At 37.4% G+C, this 27,406-nt stretch overlaps 4 protein-coding genes across 7 annotated transcripts in view; 2 read left to right on the forward strand and 2 right to left on the reverse strand.

The window, feature by feature from the left end:
- Positions 1-5,874: 5,874 nt before the first annotated feature.
- Positions 5,875-7,810, reverse strand: cfap184 (cilia and flagella associated protein 184). The gene is made up of 2 exons (XM_016443906.1): positions 6,648-7,810; positions 5,875-6,219 (listed from the first exon to the last, which is right to left on the reverse strand). Exons 1-2 carry the CDS (start codon positions 7,764-7,766, stop codon positions 5,878-5,880), a joined length of 1,461 nt encoding a protein of 486 aa, XP_016299392.1. The 5' UTR covers positions 7,767-7,810; the 3' UTR covers positions 5,875-5,877.
- Positions 7,811-7,894: 84 nt separating this feature from the next.
- Positions 7,895-11,260, forward strand: tada2b (transcriptional adaptor 2B). 2 transcript variants are annotated; one of them, XM_016443958.1, is made up of 2 exons: positions 7,895-8,328; positions 9,070-11,260. In XM_016443958.1, the coding sequence occupies exons 1-2, from the start codon at positions 8,059-8,061 to the stop codon at positions 10,255-10,257; spliced, it is 1,458 nt and encodes a 485-aa protein (XP_016299444.1). In that variant the 5' UTR covers positions 7,895-8,058; the 3' UTR covers positions 10,258-11,260. The 2 variants fall into 2 exon arrangements, with proteins under 2 accessions (XP_016299444.1, XP_016299445.1); XM_016443959.1 differs by having other exon boundaries at positions 8,213-8,320.
- Positions 11,261-12,643: 1,383 nt separating this feature from the next.
- Positions 12,644-16,251, reverse strand: LOC107656173 (grpE protein homolog 1, mitochondrial-like). The gene is made up of 4 exons (XM_016443907.1): positions 16,124-16,251; positions 14,564-14,708; positions 13,938-14,019; positions 12,644-13,839 (listed from the first exon to the last, which is right to left on the reverse strand). The coding sequence occupies exons 1-4, from the start codon at positions 16,189-16,191 to the stop codon at positions 13,493-13,495; spliced, it is 642 nt and encodes a 213-aa protein (XP_016299393.1). The 5' UTR covers positions 16,192-16,251; the 3' UTR covers positions 12,644-13,492.
- Positions 16,252-19,276: 3,025 nt separating this feature from the next.
- Positions 19,277-27,406, forward strand: part of LOC107656200 (VPS10 domain-containing receptor SorCS2-like) — a 162,227-nt gene continuing 154,097 nt past the window's right edge. For all 3 annotated transcript variants that reach the window (XM_016443960.1, XM_016443961.1, XM_016443963.1), the window contains exon 1: positions 19,277-19,650. In XM_016443960.1, the coding sequence (XP_016299446.1) occupies positions 19,306-19,650 (345 nt within the window). In that variant the 5' untranslated portion in view covers positions 19,277-19,305. The remainder of the gene's footprint in view (positions 19,651-27,406) is intronic.

Here is a 27,406-nt window from a genome sequence, read left to right on the forward strand (position 1 = left end):
TGCCTCAGCGGCTGGTCCCTCCATGGCTCATTCCTCTATGACCAGTTTCTCACAGAAAAGAAAAAGGTGCCAAATGCCAAAGGATGTGAAAACCAGCAGTTTTTGCATAAAGTGCAAACTTTCAGTGTGGAAGAGACACTGTAATACTGTCTGTTGCATTTGCAGCAATGTGTAAAATAATTACGGTTTGTATGTAAATAGTTACTATTTATGGTTATTTTTATTCTTTTTCTTCAATTTACTGTTATTGCATTTGATCTTATTTTAGCCTAACAGATGTTCCTGATATCTGTTGCATGTGCAGCAATGCATAAAATAATTACTGTATGTATGTATGTTAAAATTGTTTATAATTATTACATTTTGATTCCTCTTTTTTACATCTACTGTTTGATACTGATTGTTTTTGCTGTTGTTAGTTTGTGTTTCATCATAATTGCTGTTCCCTTCTGAAGTTTTATTAACATTTATTGAATTACATTGAATAAAATATCAATTAATTACAAAATTTTTGTAAAGTGTTTTGAATTATCACTATCCATTCCTTATTTTGTTAGATTTTTTTTAATTATCAAATACTGAGTAACAAAAATGCTTTCTATGTGTTCCCTTTCTAACAATATTTTAATGTTTGACTGTAATCATAATGTAAAACCTGGTACTTATCTAACCAAAAATATCTTTATTTTAGAATGTCTAGATATATATCTAAATGCAAAACCTAAAAAAATGAAGAAATTTGATTAAAAAAAACAAAAAAACAACGGGAATCCAAAAGCCTCTGTATATAGGGTGCTAATATAAGAGGTTACGCAACATTACACAAGTTTTTATTTTTTAATGCCTCCAGATGGCCCAATTCTCACTTAAAAAAATGGATTTTAAATGGCCTCACTCTATTTTAATGTGAAATATTGCATTTATTCAAAAATAGTAAATAAAGATATGAAAAAAAATTTTTTTTAAATTCTAATGGAGAAAATGGCTAATTAAAATTGTATAAATATTGCATCATAAAATTCCCTCTAAATCATAAATAATAATACAAAAATATTATTGAACAAAAATATATTACATTGATTTTCCTGATGAAAAAAGTTACATTTCAAGGCTTCGGTCACTTTTGACCGCGAAGGATGCAAGTGTGACTCCTAAACGAAGAGGGCCAGAGGGTTAATATAACAACATATTAATATTAAAATTTAATATATGACAAAAACGGTTGTTGTCAATGTCATTTATTGTATTGTACAGTTGTGCTCAAAATTATTCATACCCTTGATAAATATGATCAAAGAAGGCTGTGAAAATAAATCCGCATTGTTTATCCACTTGATCTTTCATTAAAAAATGTAAAAAAAAAAAAAAATCTAACCTTTAAAGTAAAAAAAAAAAAGGGAAAGTGGGGGAAAATCACATTATGAAATATTTTTCTCTAATAAAGTAAGAGGACGTGTGTCTGTATCGTCCTAATGCACGGTGAGGAAGAGAGTTTGAGTGGCCAAAGAGTCCAAGATCACAGCTGGAGAACTGCAGAAAATAGTCTTATAGAAAAGAGTCCCCCCCCCAAAAAAAAACAATGTTGTTTGGGAGGGTTTCAAGAAAAAACTAGAAAAGAAAACGCTCTCATCCAAAAACAAACTCCAGCATATTTATTTGCTAGACACGACTGGAATTTTAAACGGGACTGGGTTCAATGGTCAGATGAAACTAAAAAATGCAGCAAACACTCAAGATGGTTTTGGTGCACACAGGGATAAAAAAGTACCCCATGTGTACAATTAAATATACTGCTAGATCTTTAATGTTGTGGGCCTATTTTTCTGCCGGAGATCCTGGATATCTTGTTCGGATAGATGGCATAATGGATTCTATAAAATACCAATGGATAAAAAATTTAAAACTGACTGTCCATGCTAGAAATCTTATAAAGGGCCATGGTTGGATCTTCCAACAGGACAAATGAGTGTGCTGAACTGAAGAGGAGAAGCATCAACATGCAGCTGGGAATCTGAAGGGTCTGGAGAGATTCTGGATGAAGGAATGGTCTCTGATCTCCTGTCAGATGTTCTCTAAACTCTTCAGGCATTATAGGTGAAGACTCGGAGCTGTTCTCTTGGCAAAAGGAGGTTGCAAAAAGTATTGGATAAAAGGGTATGATTAATTGTGGCCAATGTGTATTAGAGAAAAACATTTATTTCATAATGGGATTTCTCTCCCATTTTAAACTCTTATTCTCCAATGAAATGTTAGATTTTAGTAAATTTTTTAAAATAAAATATCTAAAGGATTGATGATACAGATTGATTTTTACAGCCTTTTTTTAAATCATATTTACCAAGGGTATGAATAATTTTGAGCACAACTGTAAGTGTAAGTATGCATATGCTCATGTTATCTATTCAGGTGTCACTAATTATTGACCTTTTCTGTGTCCATAGAATGTATTAATTTCCTGTTTTGCACAAATAATTCAACAAGGTCCTTTAAACTAGTGAGGATAGCATTCAGTACAGCAGACCCAACACAGCACAGACAACGGTGTATTGTGACTAAAGAATATAAAAAAAAAAATACTGCAGTGCTGATGAACAAGGGACTGGAGTTCCAGAATTACACATGGATTTCCATAAGCCAACTCGATCTAAACTGGTAATATTAGTAAGATGCATAATTTAAAACAGATACAGCTAAAAAACAGAACTAAAATATGTTCCTTCCACATACAACCTGTCAAGATCACGAGGTGTTGTTTTTATGAAAGATCACTACTATAAGGTTTTTTTTTTTTAGAGCTAGCAGACCTCAAATTGCTCCCTATGTGAAGTTGCTGCATAGTCTCTCAGCACTGAACTTTTTCACATAACGTATTAATAAATGACTTCTGAAAGCAAGATCATTCAAAGAACTGATTACCAGTTATACTTGATCATTAAAGTATAAATGGGCCTCAAATAAAACAAGCTAGACAAGCCGAATATGAGCATTCCTAACATCATTTTGGACATTTTTAAAAGATCAGCATAGTATTGCACAACGAAATGTTGTCTATTGCAGAATGTGTTGGTGGTGTTCAGGTGTTGTCTTTTAATAGCACTAGTTTCTCATCTGCATACAAATGTGTAACTAGATGATAACACCTCGAAGCTGTCAGCGGAGCACTAGAATTTGTGGTCGACCGCTTATGCCCATGACCCTGTACCACCCTGTACCACCTTCAGCTGCATTTCCTGTGGGAGGCCATATCCTGCTCATTGTTTTTAAAATAGATTGCGTCTAATTAGCAAAACCAGCATCACCTATAATGTTAAATGCAAAACACCTTAAAAATTCTTTAAATGTTCCACCATGACCTTCCAGCAACGGCTTGGAAAATACAGCTGAAGCATGTTTTTCCACTCGGACACTGCAAAAGTTACGTGCTAAAGCCAAACATCAATCGTTTGTTGAGCACTACCCTCTGTAATTCAATGTCAAATATGTGAAATCGAGTTCTTTCAAGAATACATTAGAATAATAGAACACATTAGAATGGACAGAAGTGGTTGCCCAGTTGACTTGACGTGACAAATATCGCCATCTGCTGGCACTGTGATAAACATATTAAGAAAAGAACTGTGATATAAAGCTTTAGATCATTGGTCTCAAACTCAATTCCTGGAGGGCCACAGCTCTTCAAATGCCTTGTCCAAATACCCAGACTTACGGTCTTTGCACTTGACAACTTGACTACTTATATGACGTATTTCCTGTATTTGGTCCAAGTGTTCAAGTGAGCATGAAGACCACAACTCGAGAACTCCGGTCTGACGCACGCGGGTTCTCGCGTTATTTCCTTATCACTTCTCGCGTGTGTTTTGTTATGAAACGTAGTTTGCGGACCAGACAGAGCTGTCGGCGATTCTTCCTATTGTGAAGCCATGCAGTGTGAAACCCCCGGTCGCCGATCCATCGGGCAATGTGAACACAGCAGCAACTGAATGCTACCCCAGATAGTCACGCAGTGTGAAAACAACGGCGATCCGACGAGTTTGAAAATCGTGCAGTGTGAACTCGGCATTAAGGGCACTGCGCTCTGGCGTTTTTAAGACCTGGGACAGTCTTGCGTACTTACATCCTGTCGTGCGCACGCGCTCTCAAGTGGCCAAGACCGCAAGTGTGGGTATTTGGACAAGGAGATAGTTTAGCTCCTACCCTAAACAATTACACCTGATCCAGCTAATCAAGGTCTTCAGGATTACTAGAAACTTCCAAGCAGGTGTGTGAGTTGGAGCTGGTTGGAGCTAAACTCTAAAGCAGAGCTGTGGCCCTCCAGGAATTAAGTTTGAGACCACTGCTTTAAGATACTATTTGAGATAACAAATATGGCCAATTTTGCTGTTTTTATAATAATTGGCCCATTATATAAATAAATGACATTTTTCAACACAGATGCCAATTTACCAACCGAATGCTGTTTTAATTATTATGGGAGAACAATTCGCTAAAATTGATTCCTACATGGTGACAACAAGAATGTAATGCGCCAAACCTGGAGTCATGTGAGTTTTGCCATTGCCTGTTTTCATTTTCATTCCTAATTCTGTAAAAGACAATGATGCAAATGACTGTAATAACCCTTAATAATGTGTAATTTGTCAACATTGAGACTGTTGAATGGAAATTCATCATATTGTGTAAGTTTGTATGATTGCTGTGTGGAGCAACTGTGATCTTTTCCTTCTATCAGTTTTGTCACAAAGAAGGGTTATCGTGTCTGCGTGGATCCTCAGCTGAGCTGGGTGAAGAGTACCATGAAAGCAATCAATGATCGTGATCTTTGGTGACGCAGCTGGAATGACAGTGTTTTACCTTGTTTCATAACTGAATAATTAGCTCAGTAATCTTCTTGTGCTGATCTATTATTTTTCATTGTTATGGTATCATGACAAATTACTGCATGTTTACTGTCTGAGTTTGCTATATCTTTAGTCTTCTGCATTAAATGTCAATAACGTTTCTAACTGTAGTGTTATTTTTTCTGCAGCATAATGCATGTAAACATACAGCAGTCACATTGATTTTACTGATAGCGACATGATTGCTATACAGCACCTTAATCATTAACTTCAAGCAGTATTAGCACCATATATGGTATTTTACCACATTATAATTTCATGATTGATTAAAGAAACGTTTGAAAATAATTTTTTTTCTACTTAATAATGTAATAATTGTCTTATATTATGCACTTCCAATAAAGTACAACATACCACAAAACTGACAAATTAATATCCTTATGAATATTTTTGTAAAATTCTTGTTGTACGTCAACAGCATAGACAACAAGACAAGTTTAATCAAATGGCCAATCAAAATCTAAAGTGAACAAATTTTTTTTTCTGTCTACAGAAAAAATGGTGGCTGTCTCAAAAAATGTTTGGGTGCTGTTAATGCACATGTTTAAATTTATATGTAAAAATATATAAACATGAAAAATGTTGCTGTCGATGTTAATTGATAAGGTAGATTAGAAAATCCATATACATTAATTTCTTCTGCTTTGCACTTAAGGATAAAAACTTCAGCAGCATCCTTTAAAGTAGTAAGTCTAGCAAAATGAAAGAAGTCATGTGTTCTTTAATTGAGTGCTAACCTCTATAAGCACGTTTGGTACTGTGACAATCAAGACAATCAACAAAAGAAAATAACTAAGATAAATACTATTTGAATAATATTTAAGATGACAAATTATTATAACAAATTATTACAAAGTATTATATCTCACCAAACCTTTCTATAAACTTTAACGCTTTGCAAAAGATAAGCTTTGTCAAGTTACATTCTATTCATTGCATTTAACTCAATTACTGAAGGGAAGTACATGCACCTGTGTTGTCACTGGCCCTCTGGTTTGCTTTGCTCGATCTTCTGCTTGACTCCAGCACACTTCAGCGTGAGCTCAGCGTGACGTCTCTTCAACATCTCTAGTCTCTGCTGCAGGCATTCGGAGGTGTCTACCTTCTCCTCAAAGTCCTGCAGCAGTGTGGTGTTTCCCAGCAGGCCACAGCGCTGCTGCAGCTTAAGGTTGTCTGCACGCAGGCCGTCACGAGCCTGTCGAGTACGTGTCAGCACTTCACGTTTAAGAGCCACCAATGTGTCTGTCTTCGCCAGTTGAGTGTGTTTGACCTTATTCTCCATCTGCATGAAATGCAGCTTCTCTTTCACATGGGAAATGCCCTGAAGTTGTGGGACAAAAAACGTGTAAAAACACAATTGTGGAAACAATATAGGTTGCTACACACAATGCATTTTATGGATAATGGTAAACTTATTATGTAAGTTGTTATGTTGTTACATAACCTATATTATATGAATAGCTTATATGCACAACGTTTTAAAAGACTTAAAGTTGGGCATTCAGCTATTTATATAATGAAATAATTATATATATATATATTATTAATTTTTATTAATACATTTATATAAAATATTTGTTATTATTACCTTATTAATAATAATTATATATAATTATTTCAATATATTAATATATAATTTATTTTTAACATTTATATGCTCCTGATGACCACAAAAACAAATTTCACTCCTGAAATGAGGTGGAAAATACACACACACATACATTCATTCATTCAAAAAAACTCATTTACCTGCACAGAGCAGGCAACCTTCCTTTTCAGCCTAAGTAGCTCCTCGCTGCGCTCCTTCAGCTTGTCTTTAAATGTCTGGTTCTCTGTTTTGAGCTGCTCAAAGTCCATCAGCAGCAAGCCATCAGCAAGCTCACGCTTGGATTTAAGTTCCGTCTCAAGCTGACATATTTTGTTCTTGAGCTTGATGTTGTTGAGACGCACGGATGCCAGCTTGCCTTCCTGCTTCAGTTCATCTGACTGCAGCTTCTCCACCTTTGCCAGTGCTGCCTGTTTGCCCACCTTACCGGTCAGTGCTGTCATGGCAGCTTCATATTTCAGTGCAGCTAGGGATCTCAGCTCGTGCTCCACCTGCTTCAGTTTCTCTAAGCTCTGCTGGCGGAGCTCCTCAGTCCGCTGTTGGTGGAGCTCTGAGACACGGTGGTGCTGCACTTTTAGCTCCTCCATGAGATCCAGGTACTTTTGGTACTGCTCCTGGTCTGAGATATCTCCGTCCAGTCTGGGATGTTTATCACCTGCCTTCTTACTGAGGTATTCTGCTATTTTGGTCTGCAGCTGACCATTTAGCTTGCTGAGTGTTTCACTCTCAGCCTGTAGTTCAGGTAGCAGGGCCATATATTCTGTAGTGTTGATGTTGAGACCAGTCTCCTCTTCTTCTGCAGGCACCGTTGATTCATTAGGAGGGCTTGTCCTCTCTCTCTCTGGGTCAGGACCAGCTGGATGTCTATCCTCCTCTTCCTCCTCAGTGTCCTCACGAGATAGAAGATCGTCAATAAAATGTCCTATTTCAGGACCCTCAGTGTCCTCCAAGGTCTCATTTATAAGGGGTTCTATTCCATCCTCCTCTTCTGTTATCATACGTTGCCCAAACTCGGTTTCAGATATCTGTGGTTCACTTGTCTCAGCAATAGACATGTCTTCTGTCAGCTGTGAACCCTGCTTGACCACATCATCCTCAACACCTTCTGAGATGTTAAGAGGTTCAGTTTCTTCAGATTCTTCCTCCTCAACCTGAGCACTTGCTGCCTCTGTTAGATCCTCAATTGTTTCAGTGTTTTCCACCAGAGTATTTTCTAAAACAGGACTTTCTTCATGTTTTAGCTCTAATGACTCCTCTTCCATTTTATATGATTGAATTTACAAAGTTTTTTTTTTTAATTATTACAATAATTACATGTAATTTCTCTAAAGTAAATCAATGTTTAGCTCATGAAAGACGCTTTCCTCAACTATTTTGTGTCTGTACGGGCGTGCGTGCTTGTTGCCATGGGCACCCAGAGCGAGAGCCAATCGCAGGCGTTCGCTGTGTCCTTATTAATATTAATAAGACGCAGCGGCGTGACCGGAGATACTCCACTGCGCATGCCCAGCCCCGCGCCACTGCTGCTTCCAACAACAAGCGGTAGTAAGCAATATGGCCGACCTAGGGAAGAAGTACTGCGTGAACTGCTTGGCAGATGTTACGAATTTGCGGATTCGCTGTGCCGAATGCCAGGATATTGAACTTTGTCCGGAGTGCTTCTCCGCAGGTGCCGAGATCGGTAACCACAGGCGATGGCATGGCTATCAGCAAGTTGACGGCGGGCGCTTCTCGCTCTGGGGTCCCGATGCAGAGGGAGGATGGACTAGCAGGGAAGAGCAGTCGCTGCTCGATGCCATCGAGCAATATGGATTTGGTAACTGGGTACGATTCTCAAATGAGTCCATATTGATGCGTCTTTAATAAACTTCCTTTGCATGGCCAAATGTGCACATCAATACACAATGGTCATGCTTAGTCTGCAACAAATGATGCATTGCTTAGTTGAAGAAACTTAGAAATAGTTTTTTTTAAGAACCAAGCATATCCCCTAGGTCTGTGCTGCATATTGTATTACAGGATTATTTAACCCAATGAAATGAATTGCAGAAATGAATTTTACAACCCATTTAAAGTTTTGCTCATTCATAATAAACGGCACAATATAGAGTTTCCACAGAGAGAACAAACTGTACTCTGCACTATTGCTGAAAGCAGGTTATATTCATTAAGTTATATTTGCATTAATATAATGTATGTTAAGAAATAATAATAATGTTAAAGGCTTAGTTTATTTACTCACCCTCATATCGTTTCAAACTCATAAGGCTTTTGTTATCTTCTAAACACAACCTGATGGTACTTTTTTAAATAAAACATGATGAGATTTTTGTCCTTCAATTGAAAGTCCATGTCACCAAAACTTTGATGCTTCAAAAAACGTTGTAAACATTATCCATATGAATCGAGTGGTTTAATATATGTCTTCTAAAGAGACAGCTGTCATCTTTATTGGTGATTTGTAGATGAATGACATGCATTTGCACTGACATGAGGGAGAGTAAATGACAGAATTTAATGTTTGAATGAACTAACTCTGTATCTTTGTTTATTTCTGTGTGTTAGGAGGATATGGCAGCCCATGTGGGTGCATCACGCACCCCTCAGGAGGTCATGGACCATTATGTGAGCATGTATATCCATGGGAATCTGGGCAAAGCCTGCATCCCTGACAGCATCCCCAACCGCGTGACAGACCACACTTGTCCCAGCGGAGGTCCGCTGTCTCCTAGTTTGACTACCCCGTTGCCCCCATTAGACATATCTGTGGCAGAGCAGCAGCAGCTGGGATATATGCCGCTTCGTGACGACTACGAGATCGAATATGACCAAGAGGCAGAGAAACTCATCAGTGGCCTGTCTGTAAACTACGATGATGAAGATATCGAGATCGAGATGAAACGAGCCCATGTGGACATGTACGTGCGTAAGCTGCGTGAGCGCCAGCGACGCAAAAACATCGCTCGTGATTACAATTTAGTGCCAGCCTTTCTGGGACGGGACAAAAAGGATAAAGAGCGAGAACGACCAGGTGGGACAGGGGGGGTTGGGGGCATAGGTGGAGCTGTAGGACTGGGAGGTGGCACCACCATCATTCCGACAGGGTCGCTGGGCTCCTCTTCAGCAGCAACACCGAAACGCAAAATCACCAAGGAAGAGAAAGAGCAACGGACGAAACTACGTGCCCTTTGCCAGTTCATGCCACAACGTGAGTTTGAAGAATTCTTTGATAACATGCACAAAGAGCGCATGCTGCGGGCGAAAGTTCGGGAGCTTCAGCGTTATCGGCGGAATGGCATCACGAGACTCGACGAGTCGGCCGAGTATGAGGCGGCACGTCACAAACGAGAAAAACGGAAAGAAAATAAAAGTATTGCTGGTTCAAAGAGAGGTAGTAGCGGCGGAGGAGGAGTGGCCGGGCTTGGAGGAGGAGTTGGAGCAGGAGGTGGGCTTGGCGGAGGTGGAGGAGTCAGTGCCATCAAAGAGGAGGGGAAAGACAGTGAGTTCTCAGCCATCGAGAACCTGTCTGGCTTTGAGCTGCTGTCCCATCGGGAGAAGGTACTGTGTAACTCTATGAACCTAAGTCCCACACGCTATCTGACTGTCAAGACTATCATCATCAAAGATCACTTACAGAAAAGGCAAGGCATTCCCTCGAAAAGCCGCCTACCCAGCTACCTGGACAAGGTGCTGAAAAAAAGGATTCTGAATTTCCTGTCGGAGAGCGGCTGGATATCCCGAGAAGCCTCCTAACGGCACTGTCCAAAGATTTGGCTGTAAGAATAATAGCTGTAAATATATTTTTCTACTGTTTTATATTGCATTTCAGAAAAGCCTGTGAGAACTAAATGACTGTAGGTGCCACACTACTGGTTGTGGACCTTCAGTGAGTCTAACATGTCTGTCTTTGATCTCAGATCTCCTCATCGAAACATAAACATGGTTATAGTACATAATCAGTATCCATAGGGAACTTTCCAGCAAGTTGTCCTGTGTAATACATCAGAATAACCACACAAAAACCCATTGCGCCACGTTAAAATGCCTCCGTTTTGAGTGTGATTTGGAGTGGTGTTGAATGTTCCCTGCCAATAGAGTATAAACAGAATGTTTATTGTTGTACAAAGCAGATTTTTAAAATTGGTTCTGAGTTTCTTTTTTTTTTTTTGTAAGAAGGAAATTAGGTCAGATCCTTGTTCTGCTTGCCAAAAGTCTAAACTTCCTGTGTTCTAACCTGAATTTGCCTGTTTCAGTTGGATGTATTTTGTTGTGTCAATTGTGGGAATGTGAGTCACATGACGCATGCTCCATACTATCTAAATGTCTAAAAGTTCATGTTTGATTATTATTATTTTTTGGAGTTGATCTTTGCGAGGTTATGTTACTATTGAGCATGTTTCAGAGGCTCAAGTTAAATGGCACACATCCAGGCCCTGATCACCAATGGAGAACATTTACCACAATGCTCCTGTTTCAAGAGAGTATTATTCTGTTTGTTGGGTAAAGTGAGGATTAAAGTTAAATACAGCATCAAGGGTTCTCATTTCAACATGTACACGATTTATAAGCTGAGACTGTATGTTACAACTACATACTAAATTTTTTTTAAATTTTCAAATGCCTTGACAAAATCTTCATGCAATGCCAAATCTTAGATAAACATATTTTCCCATGATTTTTAATGTTATTGTTGACTGCTTGTGTCTACCCCAAAGCTGTAGAAAACTAAGAAAAGCACTGTTCACAGAGGCCAATGCAAAGGTTAAATTTTTTTTTACATAGTTTTGAAATGTTTAATATATTAAGAGTCAAATAGAATAGATAGGTGCAGTCTAACTTTTAGCCATTTTTAATTTTTTTAATGTATACGATATTGGAAATAACAGTGTTTAGGCCAAGGTGGTGGTCCTCATCTTTTTTTATACCCTGTAATTTTTGCCCCAGACATTGGTACATATAGTCCCATAAACAGTCATTCATTGTTGAGTATGCTTATGTTGTGTGCCTTGAAGCATATTTACCCTGGTTGACGTTTTTATTCATTTTCCTTGTAATTAATATTATATTTTAATATTAAATTGTACCACATCAAAAATGTACAAAAGTTAAGGTTTAATTTAGGTGTCTCATTGATTGTTTTTCTTCACATTTCTATGATATAAGGAACAACCCCACACAAATTTATTATGACTAAAGCCATTAAAAGTAGATATGCAGAGTTGTACTAGGAGAGAAACTCATCCAAGATATATGTAGGATATTGGCTGTGACCATTTGATAAATGATGAATGTAGGTATGAAGACACTGTTATATAAGGAAATTATGATGCAAATGTGGAGGGTTCTCTTCTATTTCCATGGTATTCTGTCACTGCCTTTGTTTCATTTGTATAAAGGTGCTTACATTTTTAGAAAGGGTTATTCTTCAGGTTGTGCTTTATGGTTATAGGAAACAGGATCACTCGTTAAAGAACCCAAACCATTCTTCAAGACTAGTTTAGTCACACACACCAACGTTGTTTTTTTTTTTTTTAGGACAAATTGACCAGTTTATTATGGTTAATATTTACACTTTAAATAATTCAATATGCTATTTCATAGAGCATAATTATTTTTCTAAAGTAAAAACTGATTTGAAAGAAAATGTGAGCGGGGATATGAGACTGAACATGACACTATCGCAAGTACATTTTTATCATTTTTTTTTAAAAACAATGTGACATTTAAAAAAAATTTTTTTTTGCTTAGTTATGACATGTTTTCTGGTGAAATTATGCATTTGGAAGGATCATATTTGTTAAAATGTTGAGTATATGGAAAGTATTTTATTGTATATGTCATGTTATTTCCTACTTTGTATTAAAGTGTTGAAATATAACCTAAGTAAAAAAAAAAATGGTGCCTTGCCTAAACCTGTAAAAAAAAATTAATATCAGAAGGCATAATCTAAATAGAATCTATAAGAAAACTGCAATTCATAGTAATTTTTAAACAGTCATGTTTTTATATGAGCCATTTAAGAAATATATCCAAGTATGTACACTATATACTTCCATTCAGATAACCTTAATATACCATTGCACCTTTCTTTTCACCAAAAATGAATAACAAACCCATTGAAAATGTAATAATGACTACATTTGAAAAGAGGTACATGCTTTATTTGACAGTTGTCTGCTTGTTCACATAGATTTCATATTTTTCCATTAGCATGGCATCATTCTTTTCATATTACAACCACAATTTCTAAATGACTAATCTCCCAAGCAGCCTTAAGTGGCCATCCTTCTGTTACCCAGATCTTCATAAAACATCAGTAGTTGATATTTCATCAGGTTTGCACACTATGAAACTAATGGTGAAAGTTAGCAAGTACAACTGCCAGTAGGTAAATTATTGTAAAATTATTCATTTTATTTTTGGATAAAATATTACTCCAAGTTCTGTAAAGAAGACTAACTATTCTCTCATACAAATAAATTCAAAAACCTGCATAACACGGAAAAAAAAAAATAGTGGAATCTCACAACTGCTGTCATAGACATCACCAAACTGGTTACGTTCTTCAGTAAAGTAATTAATAAGAGCAAATACGTTTAATAAGCATAAAATGTGTTCAACAAGGTAATATGCTGCAGTGTTTCTTTAAAAGCTTTAGATTCTTCAAAAGATTCTAAGGAAAGTCCCTGGAATGGTAACGAACGATCCTCCAGAGAATACTGTTAAAGCCAATTCAATTCACAGATTCAATTCTCCGAATCTTCTACCACACACACTCAGCTCTTATACTCAAGAACTATCTTTTTTTATTGATAATCATTATTAATCACAAAGATTAGTCTGGCATTGTCCTTCAGTTGTCAATATATTGGATTTCACCTCTCAGAGGCACCTTTAACAAAGAAAGAAAATGTGAAACCTAAGACCAGCTAAATTACAGAAACCGATCAGTTGACCAGGCAATAACCATCATAGTGTGTACGACCAGTTAGGGGGCTTTGACTACACCCACCAGAGCTGGCCGGAGGTTGCGACCGTGCAGCCTGTAGCCTACTTTGGTAACTACAGCTATGGTACCTGGCTCCTTGCCCTCAATAGGTGCATGAAAGACAGCCTCATGCTCATAAGGGTCAAACTTCTGACCATCAGGGTTAAGCTTAACAAGGCCGTGTTTTTGGAAGACCTTCTGGATCTGCACCTCAGTCATTACAAGGCCGTCATAAAGATTTTTCAGGTGCAGATTTGCAGTAGATATTTCAGTTTTTGGTACGCTTTCGGTTGCCTTCTCCAAGATGTCAGCCACCTCTAAGAGATCTTTACAGAAGCCCTGGATTCCTAAGAAAAGAGACGAGAGTTAAAACATTTAACAAATTGACCCAATCCAGAAATGGCTGTTCATAAAAACTGCTCATAAAATAATTATAATGGCTTACCATAAAGCTTAGCATCATCAATCATCTTTTGACTCCTTTGCCTAAGGTTCTCAGTGTCTGCTAGTGCCCGCTTGTATTTATCCTTCAGCAAAAGACAATAAAAAAAAAATGATCAGTGAACTACAAAGATAAAAGAAAAACACCTATTTGACAAATTACAAAACCTCATACTATTTGCAATGTTTCTTTTTTTAATACCTGCAATAGTTTGTTTTCATTTTCTAAAAAACTCAGTAAATTTGTGTTGAATAGGAATATTATAAAAAATATTGACAATGTGCTGGATTTACTGTAATGATTATTCTGAAACTGAAGTTGCTCTCTGTGTGAGACTCAAAGACATTCTGAGTAAGTCTGGGACACTTTACAGCTGATTTACAGGCAAGTAAATCCTCTGAACATCACTAATCTGAAACATGATCTGCCAATTTGCATTTGTTAAAAAAAAAAAATAATAAAAATGTCCTCAGGGACAGCAGAAACTACAAGGGCAATTAAAGGTCAGGGTGTGTGGGGGAAATTACATGGTTATGAACTGCAAGAAGAACTTTTACTGTCAGATTTGAGGTAATCTTTCATCTAGAACTTCTATACAACAGATGCTAAGACTAAGAACACAGCAATACCGTAATATCTTTCAGCTGTTCTTCCAGTTGTGTCTTTTCTTCTATGAAGGCTTTCTCAGCTGCACTGGGCTCTGGTTTCTCTTCTTCAGTCCCAGTTCCTGAGCTTTTCTGTTGGGCTGCTGTGCAAAGGAGGCGTGGAGTCACCCTGAGAAGTTAAAAGATGAGAATATTCACTAACAGTTTTTGTGTTACAGGCTATATACATTGTTATTATGCAATCAACCTATGGTAAGGGTGGTTGCTGCTGTCAAACAGGCTTATTCTTAAAAGGCAGAATTCTCCAGAAAACAATTTATCATTATTATTTCCAAAAGGAGGTTTAGAGAATACTAGTAGAATGTTATTCTTTAACAATCTCAATGGCACTTGCTCGGCTGGCTAAGGGCCCCACTGAAGTACACAACTTGAATTGTGGCATCTTTGCTCATCAATAGGCTTTTAGGCTGTCTTTTATCCTTTTTGGAACTAAAAGTAGCAATGAAATGAAGTAAACCATTCGTTCTGTACCGTGACGTACATTCGAGTGTAACATTATCAAAAAAGGCTAAATTTCGGGCAGGGACTTCCTTCTATGCAATGGTTGTTGACTGGATTTTGAGATGTGGCATGCACTCAAAAATGGAGGCAGACCAACGTGAGCTTGCAGGGTCAGGGTTTAAGTGGACTAAAGGACCGGGAAAGTCCTGTACACTTAATTTTAATCTTAACTGGATCTTCCGATATTTTGGTTAATAATAATAATAGCAACAACAAGGTCAATTGCTAATGAAACATACATGTATGGATCATTGACAATAAGACATGCATTTAGAAAATAGTAATATTAGCATTTTAACAGACATTAACAGACATTGTCTTTATGAATATTAATCGTATAGATAAAAAAATAGATAACTGCTTCTTTATGGGTAACAGTCAACTCTGAATGCGTGACGAAAGTTTTACATTTGAGCATGTAAAACATTTTAACCTTAAACTGGTTAATTTTATGGTAGGACATTTAAATAGCATGGGATTCTACAAAAATGTATGTATAAACCTAAGTCTACAACTGGTTAAGAGATAGTCTACACCAATCATGAGGTGATACAGTTGCAGTACAACTAGTAACGTTATACACTTCAGTGGCTCTTCAGAAGTAGCTTTGACACTAGCACGTGTCGGAAACGGGTCTTTTATTGGGGAAACTATTTTTAAAGGCTTAGGGAGATTGAAACCAAAATACTGAACTCGATGAAACATGTTCTGTATGTAATATGCAATGATATGGTAAACACCTGAAAGACATTTAGGGAAATTTCACTGAGAAGCAACGATAATCCCATGTAACTTATCTGCAAAGGTATAATGTATCTTACAGGACAACTCGACACACAAAGACAATGCTGTCTAAACACTGTCACATGAAGGAATATAACGGAGGGTCCTTAGAACATCAGCATCAATCATTCATTTGTGAACAGCTCACGTAACAGAAAGGTCATTCATTTCCGTAAAAGCAAAATATTTACCCAAGCATGGACATCAACTACACATAATAACACTGCTGTGAAAACCTACCTTACAAGTAAAGGGGACGCTATGATAGAGGAGCTCTGTCTGATCGCACGCACACACCAGGTCGCCATCTTCACTCAATGTCCACGCTGAGAGACCTGCAGAGCGAGGCTGTCTATTCAACCAATCACAGCTTCTGTTCTTACACGGTTTGTCCTTTACCACCAATCCTCGTTCTAGACAAAACTGACGTAATTCTGTAGTTTGGCTGAGAGGAAGGTCGAAACATTCAGCACGTGACAAGAGACGGCGTCTTTCTTAGGCCAACTGAAGGTTACATCACACCTTTGTTACTCAACTACGCCAAGCGTTTACATCACTCCAGGTCCATCAATTCAGAAAACTTAAAATCTGCTGTCGAAATTGCATTTAATCAGTATTGGAAGATTCGTGTTTACACTGGAGAATGTAAAAGTAAAATGTAGATGCAGACATGAAATAAACATTGACAGAAATTCTTGTACAGTAGTGAGACTACATGCCATTAAGTCTCTGAATGAAAAAAACCCTAATTTTATTTTTTCAAATCACAGTTTGAATTTTACTGTTAGCAGTTGCCCGTATTCAGAATTAAAGTAGGGCATTTGTTTGTGAATTTTCTTCTAGGCTGTAGAGCAGACAGCTGACATTGTTTACTCTTTAAATTTAGGCCAGTAATCCTCTGACTCTCAGTCAGTCTAGCCCAAGTCTGTCTCTTGGACAGTAAGTCATATGAGAGATCGAGGTAAGGAAATCCTAGCTTGTATCCTGATTTAGGCTTAGAATCAGTTCCTGGTTGAATAAGGATTTTTTGTTTCCCACAAACATTTCAACCAAGAAAGGGTCATTCTTAGGCCTCACGTTTGACCTGATGGCCCTTTCTATGTCAAAATGTTGTCATTAAATTGGAATTGTTAGCACTGTGCCAGTGTTTTATAATTTTTTCTACATAACGTTACATGGATTTGTAGCCACATTCCCGCATTAATGTTAGACTTTGGGTTGGTATACTTGTGTCTGCTATATATATATGGGTGATTCTTAGACTATGGGCACATATACACACATATACACATACTCATATTTGAATGTATATAATACACACACACACACACATACACTGAAACAAAATTATAAACGCAACACTTTTGTTTTTGCCCCCATTTTTCATGAGCTGAACTCAAAGATCTAAGACTTTTTCTGTGTACACAAAAGGCCTATTTCTCTTAAGTATTGTTCACAAATCTGTCTAAATCTGTGTTAGTGAGCACTTCTCCTTTGCTGAGATAATCCATCCACCTCACAGGTGTGGCATATCAAGATGCTGATTAGACAGCATGATTATTGCACAGGTGTGCCTTAGGCTGGCCACAATAAAAGGCCACTCTAAAATGTGGGAGAAAAAAACTTAACGGTTTACACAAAAATATTTAGCAATTTATATTATATATAAAATATTTCAAGTCAGCTCAAGTCACCTTTATTTGTATAGCAATTTATACAATGCAGCTCGTTTCAAAGTAGCTTTACATGGATAAACAAGAAAAATAATGGTATAATGATGGTTCAGAGATCAATTCTGCCATAAAACACAGAAAAACTGTAGGGTCATCGTTCAGCTGAGGTCAGTTTAGTGTTCAGTTCCATTCAATCTTATTAAGTGTCCCCCAACTAAACAAGCCAAAGGTGACAATGGCAAGGAACCCAAACTCTTCTGGCCAGACAAACCAACATGGTGTGATTTAGTTCCAGGCTGCATCACAAGTCAGATTGTGGATTGGTGTCATTCAGAATATTCATCCAGTTTTTTTCTGCTTGAAGATTGGGATAATACATTCAACACTGATAATAACAAGAAAAGTTTCCTGAACAGCAAATCAGCATATTAGAATGGTTTCTCTAAGATCATGTGACCTAAAGCTTTTAAATCAACTGCAGGTCAACACAGTCTCAAGGTAATTCTTTACTATTTTATGTTTTGGCAAACTGGTATTCAATTTGTACAATCTCATTTATATTTGTACGATCTGATTGATGTTTATTTTTTAAGGGAGGGTTTAGGGGTGGACTTTCATGCTTACCTTTTTCCTAAATATTGTACATTTACATATGGATGACATTGTATGAATTCATACAATATCATCATCTGGAAAAATAGTTATGTTTTCTAATGAGATTGGGTTGGTAGGCTTATTTTTGTGATATGTGTATATGTGTATATTGTGTATATGTTTTTTGAGTAGGCTAAATGTGTGAGTACAGGCAGTTAGGATATCACTGTCAAATGAGCTTTCATTGTAGAGTTTCTTAAGGTGTGTTGTTTGTTTGAGGGAGGATTTAAAAAAAAAAGAAAAGAAAATGTTGTTATTACTAGAATAATTTGACATCCAAGTCAGCTCACTAAAATGATAACCAGTGACTTGGATTACTTACATCTAATTGCCTGCTTCATCTTCTGAAATCATTGATTTGAGGTTGATTTGTATTGAGTTGGCCTGTTTATAAATGAATGATATAGAATTGCAAAGGGGAGAAAAAATTTAAAGTTTGAGCGCATGCAGATATCATAAAAGATTTCAATGCATAGTTGTTAAAGGAATCATTGTCTTATTTAATATATTTATTTAATCCCACCGTTTGGCTACATGAATGAAACAATAGCATGCTTCTTTAAAGAAATTGTTGAAGATATGGGTTTTATTTCTGGTCACAGTTGTAACCGGTGGCAGTTGTGGGGAAAAGAGAACGATAATCCAAGAATAAATGCTTATTTATTTTTACACTGTTTTATTTAATGTAACAACACTTAAAAATCTAACCTTCAATTAAATGCTTTTTTTAACATTTGATTGAAAAAAAAGAAGATTATTTACACCAGCCAAGCCAACTTGGTTACTATAAATTAAAGGAGTACTTATTTGCATTATTAGGCGTCTGTTGTTAGTACAACAGCTTTCTTAAATGGTTAACGTAACAATCAAACACTTGACTAGTAGCAACACTAGGTGGCAGGCGAATACGGCTGTTCTTCTCCTCGGTCTCAGCTGTTTACTATACAAGCTCAAGAGTGCGCTCTGGTTTGTAGCTCTGCCTCCCCACCCTCTTCCCCTCTCTCTCAATTTCTCTCTTTCTCTCCCTCCCTCCCTCTCTCTTACATTAGAGCTTTCCATCTTTCGCTTGCATCGCACTCGCTTTGACAGTGTTAAATGAAGGCGCGCATCATGGCAGTGTTGGCGCACCTGTACCCAGCTGTGTTTTTGGCTTGCGCGTGGATGTCACTGTTCGGACCGATTTCATGTCACACCGGCGTTATAAACCAGAGAAACGTACGAGACCGAGAGCTTGACAGCCGCGGTGGGCATGTCGCTGGCAGAGATGAAGCGCTTATCTCAGCGCACAGCCGCGGAGATTACAACGGGGACCCCGGCGGACCCCGAGTCAGGAGGGCATCGACTCCGGAGAAAGTCTCTCTACTCAGCAGCTCTTTCGTCCTTAAAGGGGATGCCACCCACAACCAGGCAATGGTCCACTGGACGGGGGAAAATAGCAGCGTGAGTACCCCCCTTTCCCCGTTCTCTATTGTAATTGTCCCGAAAAGTCGTAAGATTGAACGTTGAGTTGTTTATCCTGTCAAGTCTTTTCATAAGGTGTGTAGATGCTCTAAGAATTTATTGCAGGTTGAGAAACAGGTAACGAAGCATCATAGATAGGCGGGTGTTTGGACTGCAGGTAGATGCACAACGACCAGCTTTCATGATGATCATCACACAAAACACATCTGCTGTGTATCGAGAGGTTTAGGTTCAGTGTTTACCAAACCATCCTGCTTGTAATGTGAGCCAGAATGACAGCTGATGCCGAAACGCACATATACCTGCACGCGCCTAGAAAACAGAAGTTCATTGCAAGTCCTTTTAGTATACAGCTGGCTCATGCACAATTTGAAGTTTGACGGTGTTTACTTGCTGAATCGTATAAGCGACGCAATGTGATATAGTTATTATAAGAGCGATCGAACGAGCGCGAACAGCTTGGATGCGCTCTGAACAAACGCGCGATTGTCTGTGTGATGATGGTAGCCTAGTTTGGTGAATTGTATCTGGAGGAGACATCTCTCATTTACAAAGCTGCCAAAACAACTCATGAGCTGTTTACACAAAATGCAAGCGCCCTGAATAAAACCTACTTTCTGTTGAAGTGTGAAGTGCTTTCAAGTCACGCTTCTGTAGTCGGCTTGATTTGCCTTAAACTATTGTCAAAAGTTTAGGACTGAGAAAGATTATTGCTCAGATCTTTCATAATTTGTTTAGATTAAGCAGCAACTTTGTCTCAGATGTTTTTTCTAATGTTGAAATACAGCAAGAGTAAAAAATGTGGATGGTATGGTAAGTTTTATGTGTTAAATCAATTTGATGAGAGTTGTTTTGAGACTTGTAATCTCTGCCTTGTAATCACAGACTGTGCATAATTTAAGACACTGGTGAGATGGTCTTTTGCAACTCTAGTCTAGAAGAGTTACATGTGCTTTTTTTTTTAGAAGACAAATGTGAGAAGCAGGAGACATAAGTGAAATTCTTCATTTTACTCCTTGATCTGTATGGAGATACATTATAAAATAAATATTACAGAGGTGCCATTTGTGATTCTTTTCTTTGCACATCTCATTTTCTTATAACTAATAATTGTAATATTTTGTATCTGAAAGTTTTACAACACCATTGAAACCAACTCCCAGTTTCTGTAATGAAGCACTTTTCCTCTTAACCACATCCAATCTGCTTCTCCGAAGAATCTAGAAAGAAATGCAAACAAAAAAAGTAATTTGGAGAAGCATGGAATTGGCGTGCATTGTCATGTGTTTGTGTGGACTGGTCTTGTTGCTTCTTTTAATTACTTAAGGTCAGAAGTACACTGTAAAAAGTAATGAGTTGAACTTACTTGTAAAACCTGTGGAAACTGATTGCCTCAAATTTCTCAAGCAAATTAGTTTATCATTTTTGAGTTAATAAAACTTACTGTAACTTTGTATAGGTAACTTGTGTATATGTATAGGTTACCAGAAAACTTGAGTGTTGGTTCGCTTTTCTTAAGTAGATTCAGTGATTACTTTTTACAGTGTAACTGTGTGAATTATGCGAGTCCTGGCTGCTATGTCAGGAGAGCTGTAACCTCAGCTGAGCCGATCAACCAACCAGTGTTATTACTGTTAAAGGAACACGCCACTATTTTTGAAAATAGGCTCATTTTCCAACTCCCCTAGAGTTAAACAGTTGAGTTTAACCCGTACCATGGGGGCAGCAGACGCAATGATATTACGCAGCGCCTGAAAATAGTCCCCAGCGGGTAACTTCCAATAAGCCTATTTTCAGGTGCTGCGTAATATCATTGCGCCTGCTGCACCCATGGTACGGCAGCAAAGTTCCTTGATTATTACGCCGGAATGAGAGTATAGTTCCTAGCCATATCGGCCTAGAAAATCACATCTTTTCATTTTCCGTCGGTTTTAATACACGATGTAACTACAGAAGAGTCAATTTTAAATAGGAAAAATATCAAAACTCTTTGGTCATTTTTGAGCGAGATGCTAACGGTCTAATCAGATTCAATGATCTATGCTAAGCTACAGCTAAAAGTGCTACCGCCAGACCCGGCAATCGGCTGAATCGGCTATTTTCAAAAATAGTGGCGTGTTCCTTTAACTGAAACTAAAAATATATAAAAATGTCTTTACGTAAACTAAAAGTTAATAAAAACTATATAGACATTAAAAACTAAAACTAAAATGAAAATGAAAAAACTATAACAGTATACCATTTATACTAAAATAACACTGCAACTGACAGACGCACAGTGGATAGAATAGATGCACAGAGGTCAACAAGTATTGTGATACAGCTGCATATGTTCATTTGTCAGGTTTGCTGACAGACTGCATTAGGATTTTACCAAAAGCAAAGAAGTTCTTGAAGATTTCTGCCTTTTATTTCATGTCATGTCATCTCCAGATTTCCATTCACAGCAGGGTTACTCTGGCATTTAGGGATTGTTCAAAATAGATTGACCACAGTGCCATGTGGGAAAGATGACACCAGAAGGAGCTGATGACATGTTACAAGCATTCTCTATTGTGAGAGTGTGGTAATGTTAGACTGTTTATAGGATAGTCTTCTTGAAATTGTCTTTAACCTGTGACATAACTGCAGAAGTCATTTGTTTTTGCATAAATTCACCGTACTGACCTATATGAAAATAATGCAAAGCTAATCCAGCAGCCGTGTGTACAGATTTAAATTATTTATGCTATCATCTGCTGTAGTAATAAGAGCATGCAGAATCCATGTTCGATATCAGTTTAAATAAATGAGCAAATAAGAGGAAGAAAGATATCAGCATGTCACAATGCTTCAAGAAACTGCTGTATGTATAAACATAGGTTTTTAATTAATGGGCATTTCTGTTATAGCCCAACCTTTGGAGAGAGGCAAATACTTCCTGTGCTTCAAGTGATGTGCAGAATAGACTCAAAACAAAGGAAGAACAATCCATTATTCCAGTACCTACTCTAGTCCTGGAGAACGATACTAGACTCCTGACATAATTCCAGCATCAGAGCCTTTCAGTGTGAATGGGTGCTCTTTGTGTTTTCCGTTCTACCTCTTTTGTTCTGCCTCACTTTCTCTGGGGAGTGTGACCATCTTGATTCATTTATTTTGCCCCCCTGCACTTCTGACAACAAATCTCTTTTCTGTAAATATGAGGAGATATAGTCATCTATCTGGTATTTAGCAGCAGTCTCTGCTGTTGTTTGTGTTTGCGGCGCTGTCAGGAACCATCCATCTGTTTGCCTGCTGATAGCTGTGTTTAGTTAAGACAGAGAGAGCAGGGAAAAATGACACAGAAAACTAAGATACTGCATTTGAGAAAGTCAGAGATAGATAGATAGACATACAGACTGTATTGATATTTAGAATAGAGATAGATAAAAAAAGGAGTCCAAGGAAGCAATGGTAGAACGATTGCTAACAGTCTCATTTAGCTCAGAATGTGTGCATGTTGTTCCCTTGCCTTCATGCTATTAGCAAATCTGATAAAATGAAAGACACATGGCTCATTGACATTTCCAAGGCAGCCCAGAGAAGCCACCACCATGTGCGCGTCTCCCCTGAGTCATCATTTTCTTGTTTTCCAAAGCCAGTAGGTTTTCCGATTTGAAAGTTTTAGGGGGATCTGTAATAAATTACAGATTACATATATAATCTCATATGACAGAGATACACTCTTATACACCAGATCATGTGGAAATTTAGCTCTCTAAAATTGATCAAATACTTATCTTATAAATCTTATGAAGTGGTACTGTTTATAATTTTTGCATTGTGTAAAATTAAATGGCCATAAGTTTTATACAGTAGATTATCTACACATATATAAAAAACAAACACAAACCATCCCTTTTTCAGTTCACCAAAAGATGTGTCCAAGCACAAAAGATGGATGAGCCATTTAAGGTAGTCCCTGGCAAATGGTTAATGAAAATATGTGTCGCTTTGCATGTAAATTGGGAGTAGAGTATTAAAACAAGTTGCTATTAAGATACATAGCATGTCTGCAATTTTTCTCTGTCTTTGTCACGTCCTCCTGAAGGCTTACTTCATGAAATAGGCATTCATTCATGGTTCATATACTTAACAGACAGTTAATTTGGCCCCTCCTCTTGCATGGGCAAAATTGTTAGCACATGTCTTGTCTGTCTGAATCAATATTCCCTAGTTGTTTCTGAATGTTTCTGTTTTGCAATGAGTCAGATTTGGCTTGCAAACATGTGGCAGAGTGGACAAAAGTGTTTTCCATCCACATTTTTTTAAGCCTTTCCAAATCCAGTTTTCCAATTCCAATCTTCTTTCAAATATCAGTACTAATTACTGACATTCCATTTGTGGTTTTGCTCTTTTCAGCACTGAGACTTTAGTTTCTCTACTTCTATTAGCCCAACTTATTAGAGGCTTACTTGTGGTCCCTTTTCCTTGCGCTCCCAATGAGGATTTCTTCCTTTGTTTCCTGGGAGACCTCATCAGAAAGAATCTGGAGGGACAGCTCAGGCGGAGGGTTCATGTGCAGCATGCAGAATGTGTTTTATTCATTGGCCTTGCATATGTCATATTGCTCCTCCAGTAGTATATTTGAAGGACTAGTTAGCCATAATTAAAAATGTTGACATAATTTCTCACCTCATCTACTCATCAGAGTAGATTGTGATTTATGTTAGAAGTAGGATTAGGCTGATACTCTGAAACTCTGGCACTTGGAATATTGATGCATAAGGTAACAAATAAACAGCCTAAGATGTTGATTATTATAGGGAATTATGTAATTCTGGGCTTTCAGCTAAATGATAACTTTATGTGTGAAACAGACTGAAATTTAAGCCATCATTTACTGATAATCTTCACTAGACGGGAGCTCTCAAATCTTGTATGGAAAGCAGCTCAGACATTCTGTCTATGATCTCCTTTCATTTCACAAAAGAAAGAAAACAACATGGGGTGAGAAAATGATGACAAAGCTTTCATTTTTGGGAGAACTATTCCTGTAATAAACCCCACAACTATGGACTCATTAAACCTACAGCTGTGAATGACACTAGTTGTTGATGTCAGATGTGTTCATCAGTCTAGATCTGTATTACTGTTGGCTTTGACGGAGAATTCCTCCTGTTTCTGCCAGGTCATACTAGCCAGAGGGAATTCATGTCTGTAGATTTTAGTCATTTCATCATTACGCTGTGCATTGTATGAGTCCACAGAAGAATACAGAGAGAAAATAGTACGGTGGGTGAAAACTAAATTAGCTTGGAACACAGAAGTGATGATGCCTCACTGATGAGCTTGTGAGACAGTCAGATTGTGTTCAAAATGTTCCTCAGAGCCATGAAACAACAGATGATTAACCTGATCTATCTACTGTCCATAAGCGTTAATAAAGTACAAATTCACAAGACCACCAGCCTTTTGTTGTCAGCAATCACACAAAACTAAAAAAAAAAAATATCAGAACAAACGATGGCTGTTGTTTTGAGATGGCTACAACTGGTATTAGCATAGCTGTTTGTGACAGGAAAAGCTTACAGATATAAATTCAAAGAAACAGAGAGAAATGTTACACTGGTTGGCCTGATGGCAACATGTCTAAAACAGATAAAAGTTCACATTAGTTGCTTTGCTGGCTATAGCGATTAAAATGTTTGCCTCTAGTTCTGTATATTTTGCCATATACACATCTCCTGATCAGTTTGCGCTACTTTATGCAGTGACTCGTGTTGATTGCACACATACACTGTAAAATGAATTTTCAAAATGATAAATTAAACAAAGATTACTGGAGTATGTTTTACAAGAAAATTCTATTTTGGTCTTTCTACTTCCAGATTTCATGTTTAAATTTAATTAGTTACTTGCTGTTTCTTCGTAATTATTTTCAATAATTTAATAGCAGTTTCAGACTGAAAATGGTTTCAATGTAAATCCTACCTTCATTCCAGTGTAGTGTAGGTTCACCTTAACATCCTTTTTGCTTAAGGTTGGACAAACAGTTAAGTGGGATTACAGTCTGTAGAAAGGGCAGAAAAACAGAGCTTGAGCCAACTTGAGAATGATAAAGACCGCTTTGAAGAATAAGATTTCTAGTATTCTGTAAAATATTAATTCAGTGATGCTTAACAAATTATATCAAAGAAAAACATACACCTCTAAACAGAAAAGTTTTATAGCCAAGGACATTTCTTTCCTTTCTTTGTCAGCTGCAGTGGCAGTCATTCATTCTTTCACTTGTTCCTTGCATGGACAGTTTGTGCACTAATAGATGTGTGAGAGTTCAACAGTGATGTGTTGCTTTAGTCAGAAAGCATGTTGATAGAGCTCAGTCAAGCTGATATCTGCCACGACATTGTTCTAATAGCACAGTTTTATCTATATAGGCTGCAGTGAACTACTGGTAATAAGACATCTTTATTGCTTTAGTCTCTTAAACCTACATGGACCATGTAGGGAAAATTACAGTGAGAATGAAATAATCAGTATGATGTTACTGAAGCATGTTTTCAATGTTAGAGTGGATCTGTTTCATGATGAATCCTGTATACATTCTCTCTTCTCTCTCTGTTTCTCTCTCTCTTAATCAGCGTGACTGTGCCTTAATGAAGTCTGTACGTAGTGCCTAATGACTCTCTGTCCTCTTCTCTCTAACCTTCAGCTCACACACACACAAATATAAAGGATGATGTCTTTCATATGTCATTTTCAGCAGGACTGACAAGTACCATGATGAAGGCTCATATGAGCTCTATCAATTTTAATTACAGAGGCACTCAGATAGTTATTGGGATCGTTCAGGTCAGCCAGGATGGCAATAAAAATTCACCCATGGGATGTCAGTCACTATATACACCTCATATTTTTTAATCTTGGTCATTTTAAATAGTAATATAAATTGAATATAGACTGCATGCCTGCCTGATTTATTGCCTACTGTCTGGATATAAAATGGGAGTATTGTAAAGAATTATGCATGAATACCAAATTGACCCCCAAAGGACACCAAAACACAATCTTTGCAGCTTCTTTTCCATTCTGATGTTCTCTTAACCTCATGTCCAGGTTTTATCTGAAATATTCTAGCTGTTATATAATAACTGGGGGAAGATTTTTCTTTCACTTTTTTTCTGGGAGCAAAGACTGTCATGATTGAGGCTTCTGGTAATTTGACATTGCACCTCATTTTTCATGCACATTTTTGCTGAAAATAGTATGCTGTCAGAAAGAAATCTGTAGAAAAATGGATAATATCCTGCAGAAAATTACTTTTCTGTTAAGTTTACAGACATTTGCTTCAACTCTAAAAAAAAAAAATGCAATGCAATATGTAATTCAACATACAGGTAAAACACCTGTAAAAAATCATTACAGAAAATTATTTCATATTAACACTGCAAACTGGGCCAATTTTTTTTATTTTCCTAGGGTGTAGATGTTCAGCAGTCTGCTTTTTCAATTATTCAGTTTGTGATTAATTGTGTTCAAGATTCTAATGTTGTTTTCAGTCAGCTTCATTTAAAAACTTTCAATGCCCTAACACTGGCTACATGGGAACTGAGACATTATATCTGCACACTAACGTACAGTCTCAAACCCAGCAAGACTATAGGATGAGTGTTGATCTTTAGGAAATAACAGTACACTGCTATTGTGAAGCAGACAAAGACTGCTGAACTCCCATGATGCATTTGTCACACTCAGTTTATTTACCCTCTTT

This window comes from Sinocyclocheilus anshuiensis, unplaced genomic scaffold (genome assembly GCF_001515605.1).
Source record: "Sinocyclocheilus anshuiensis isolate Anshui unplaced genomic scaffold, SAMN03320099.WGS_v1.1 scaffold1429, whole genome shotgun sequence".
Taxonomy (NCBI): Eukaryota; Metazoa; Chordata; class Actinopteri; order Cypriniformes; family Cyprinidae; genus Sinocyclocheilus; species Sinocyclocheilus anshuiensis.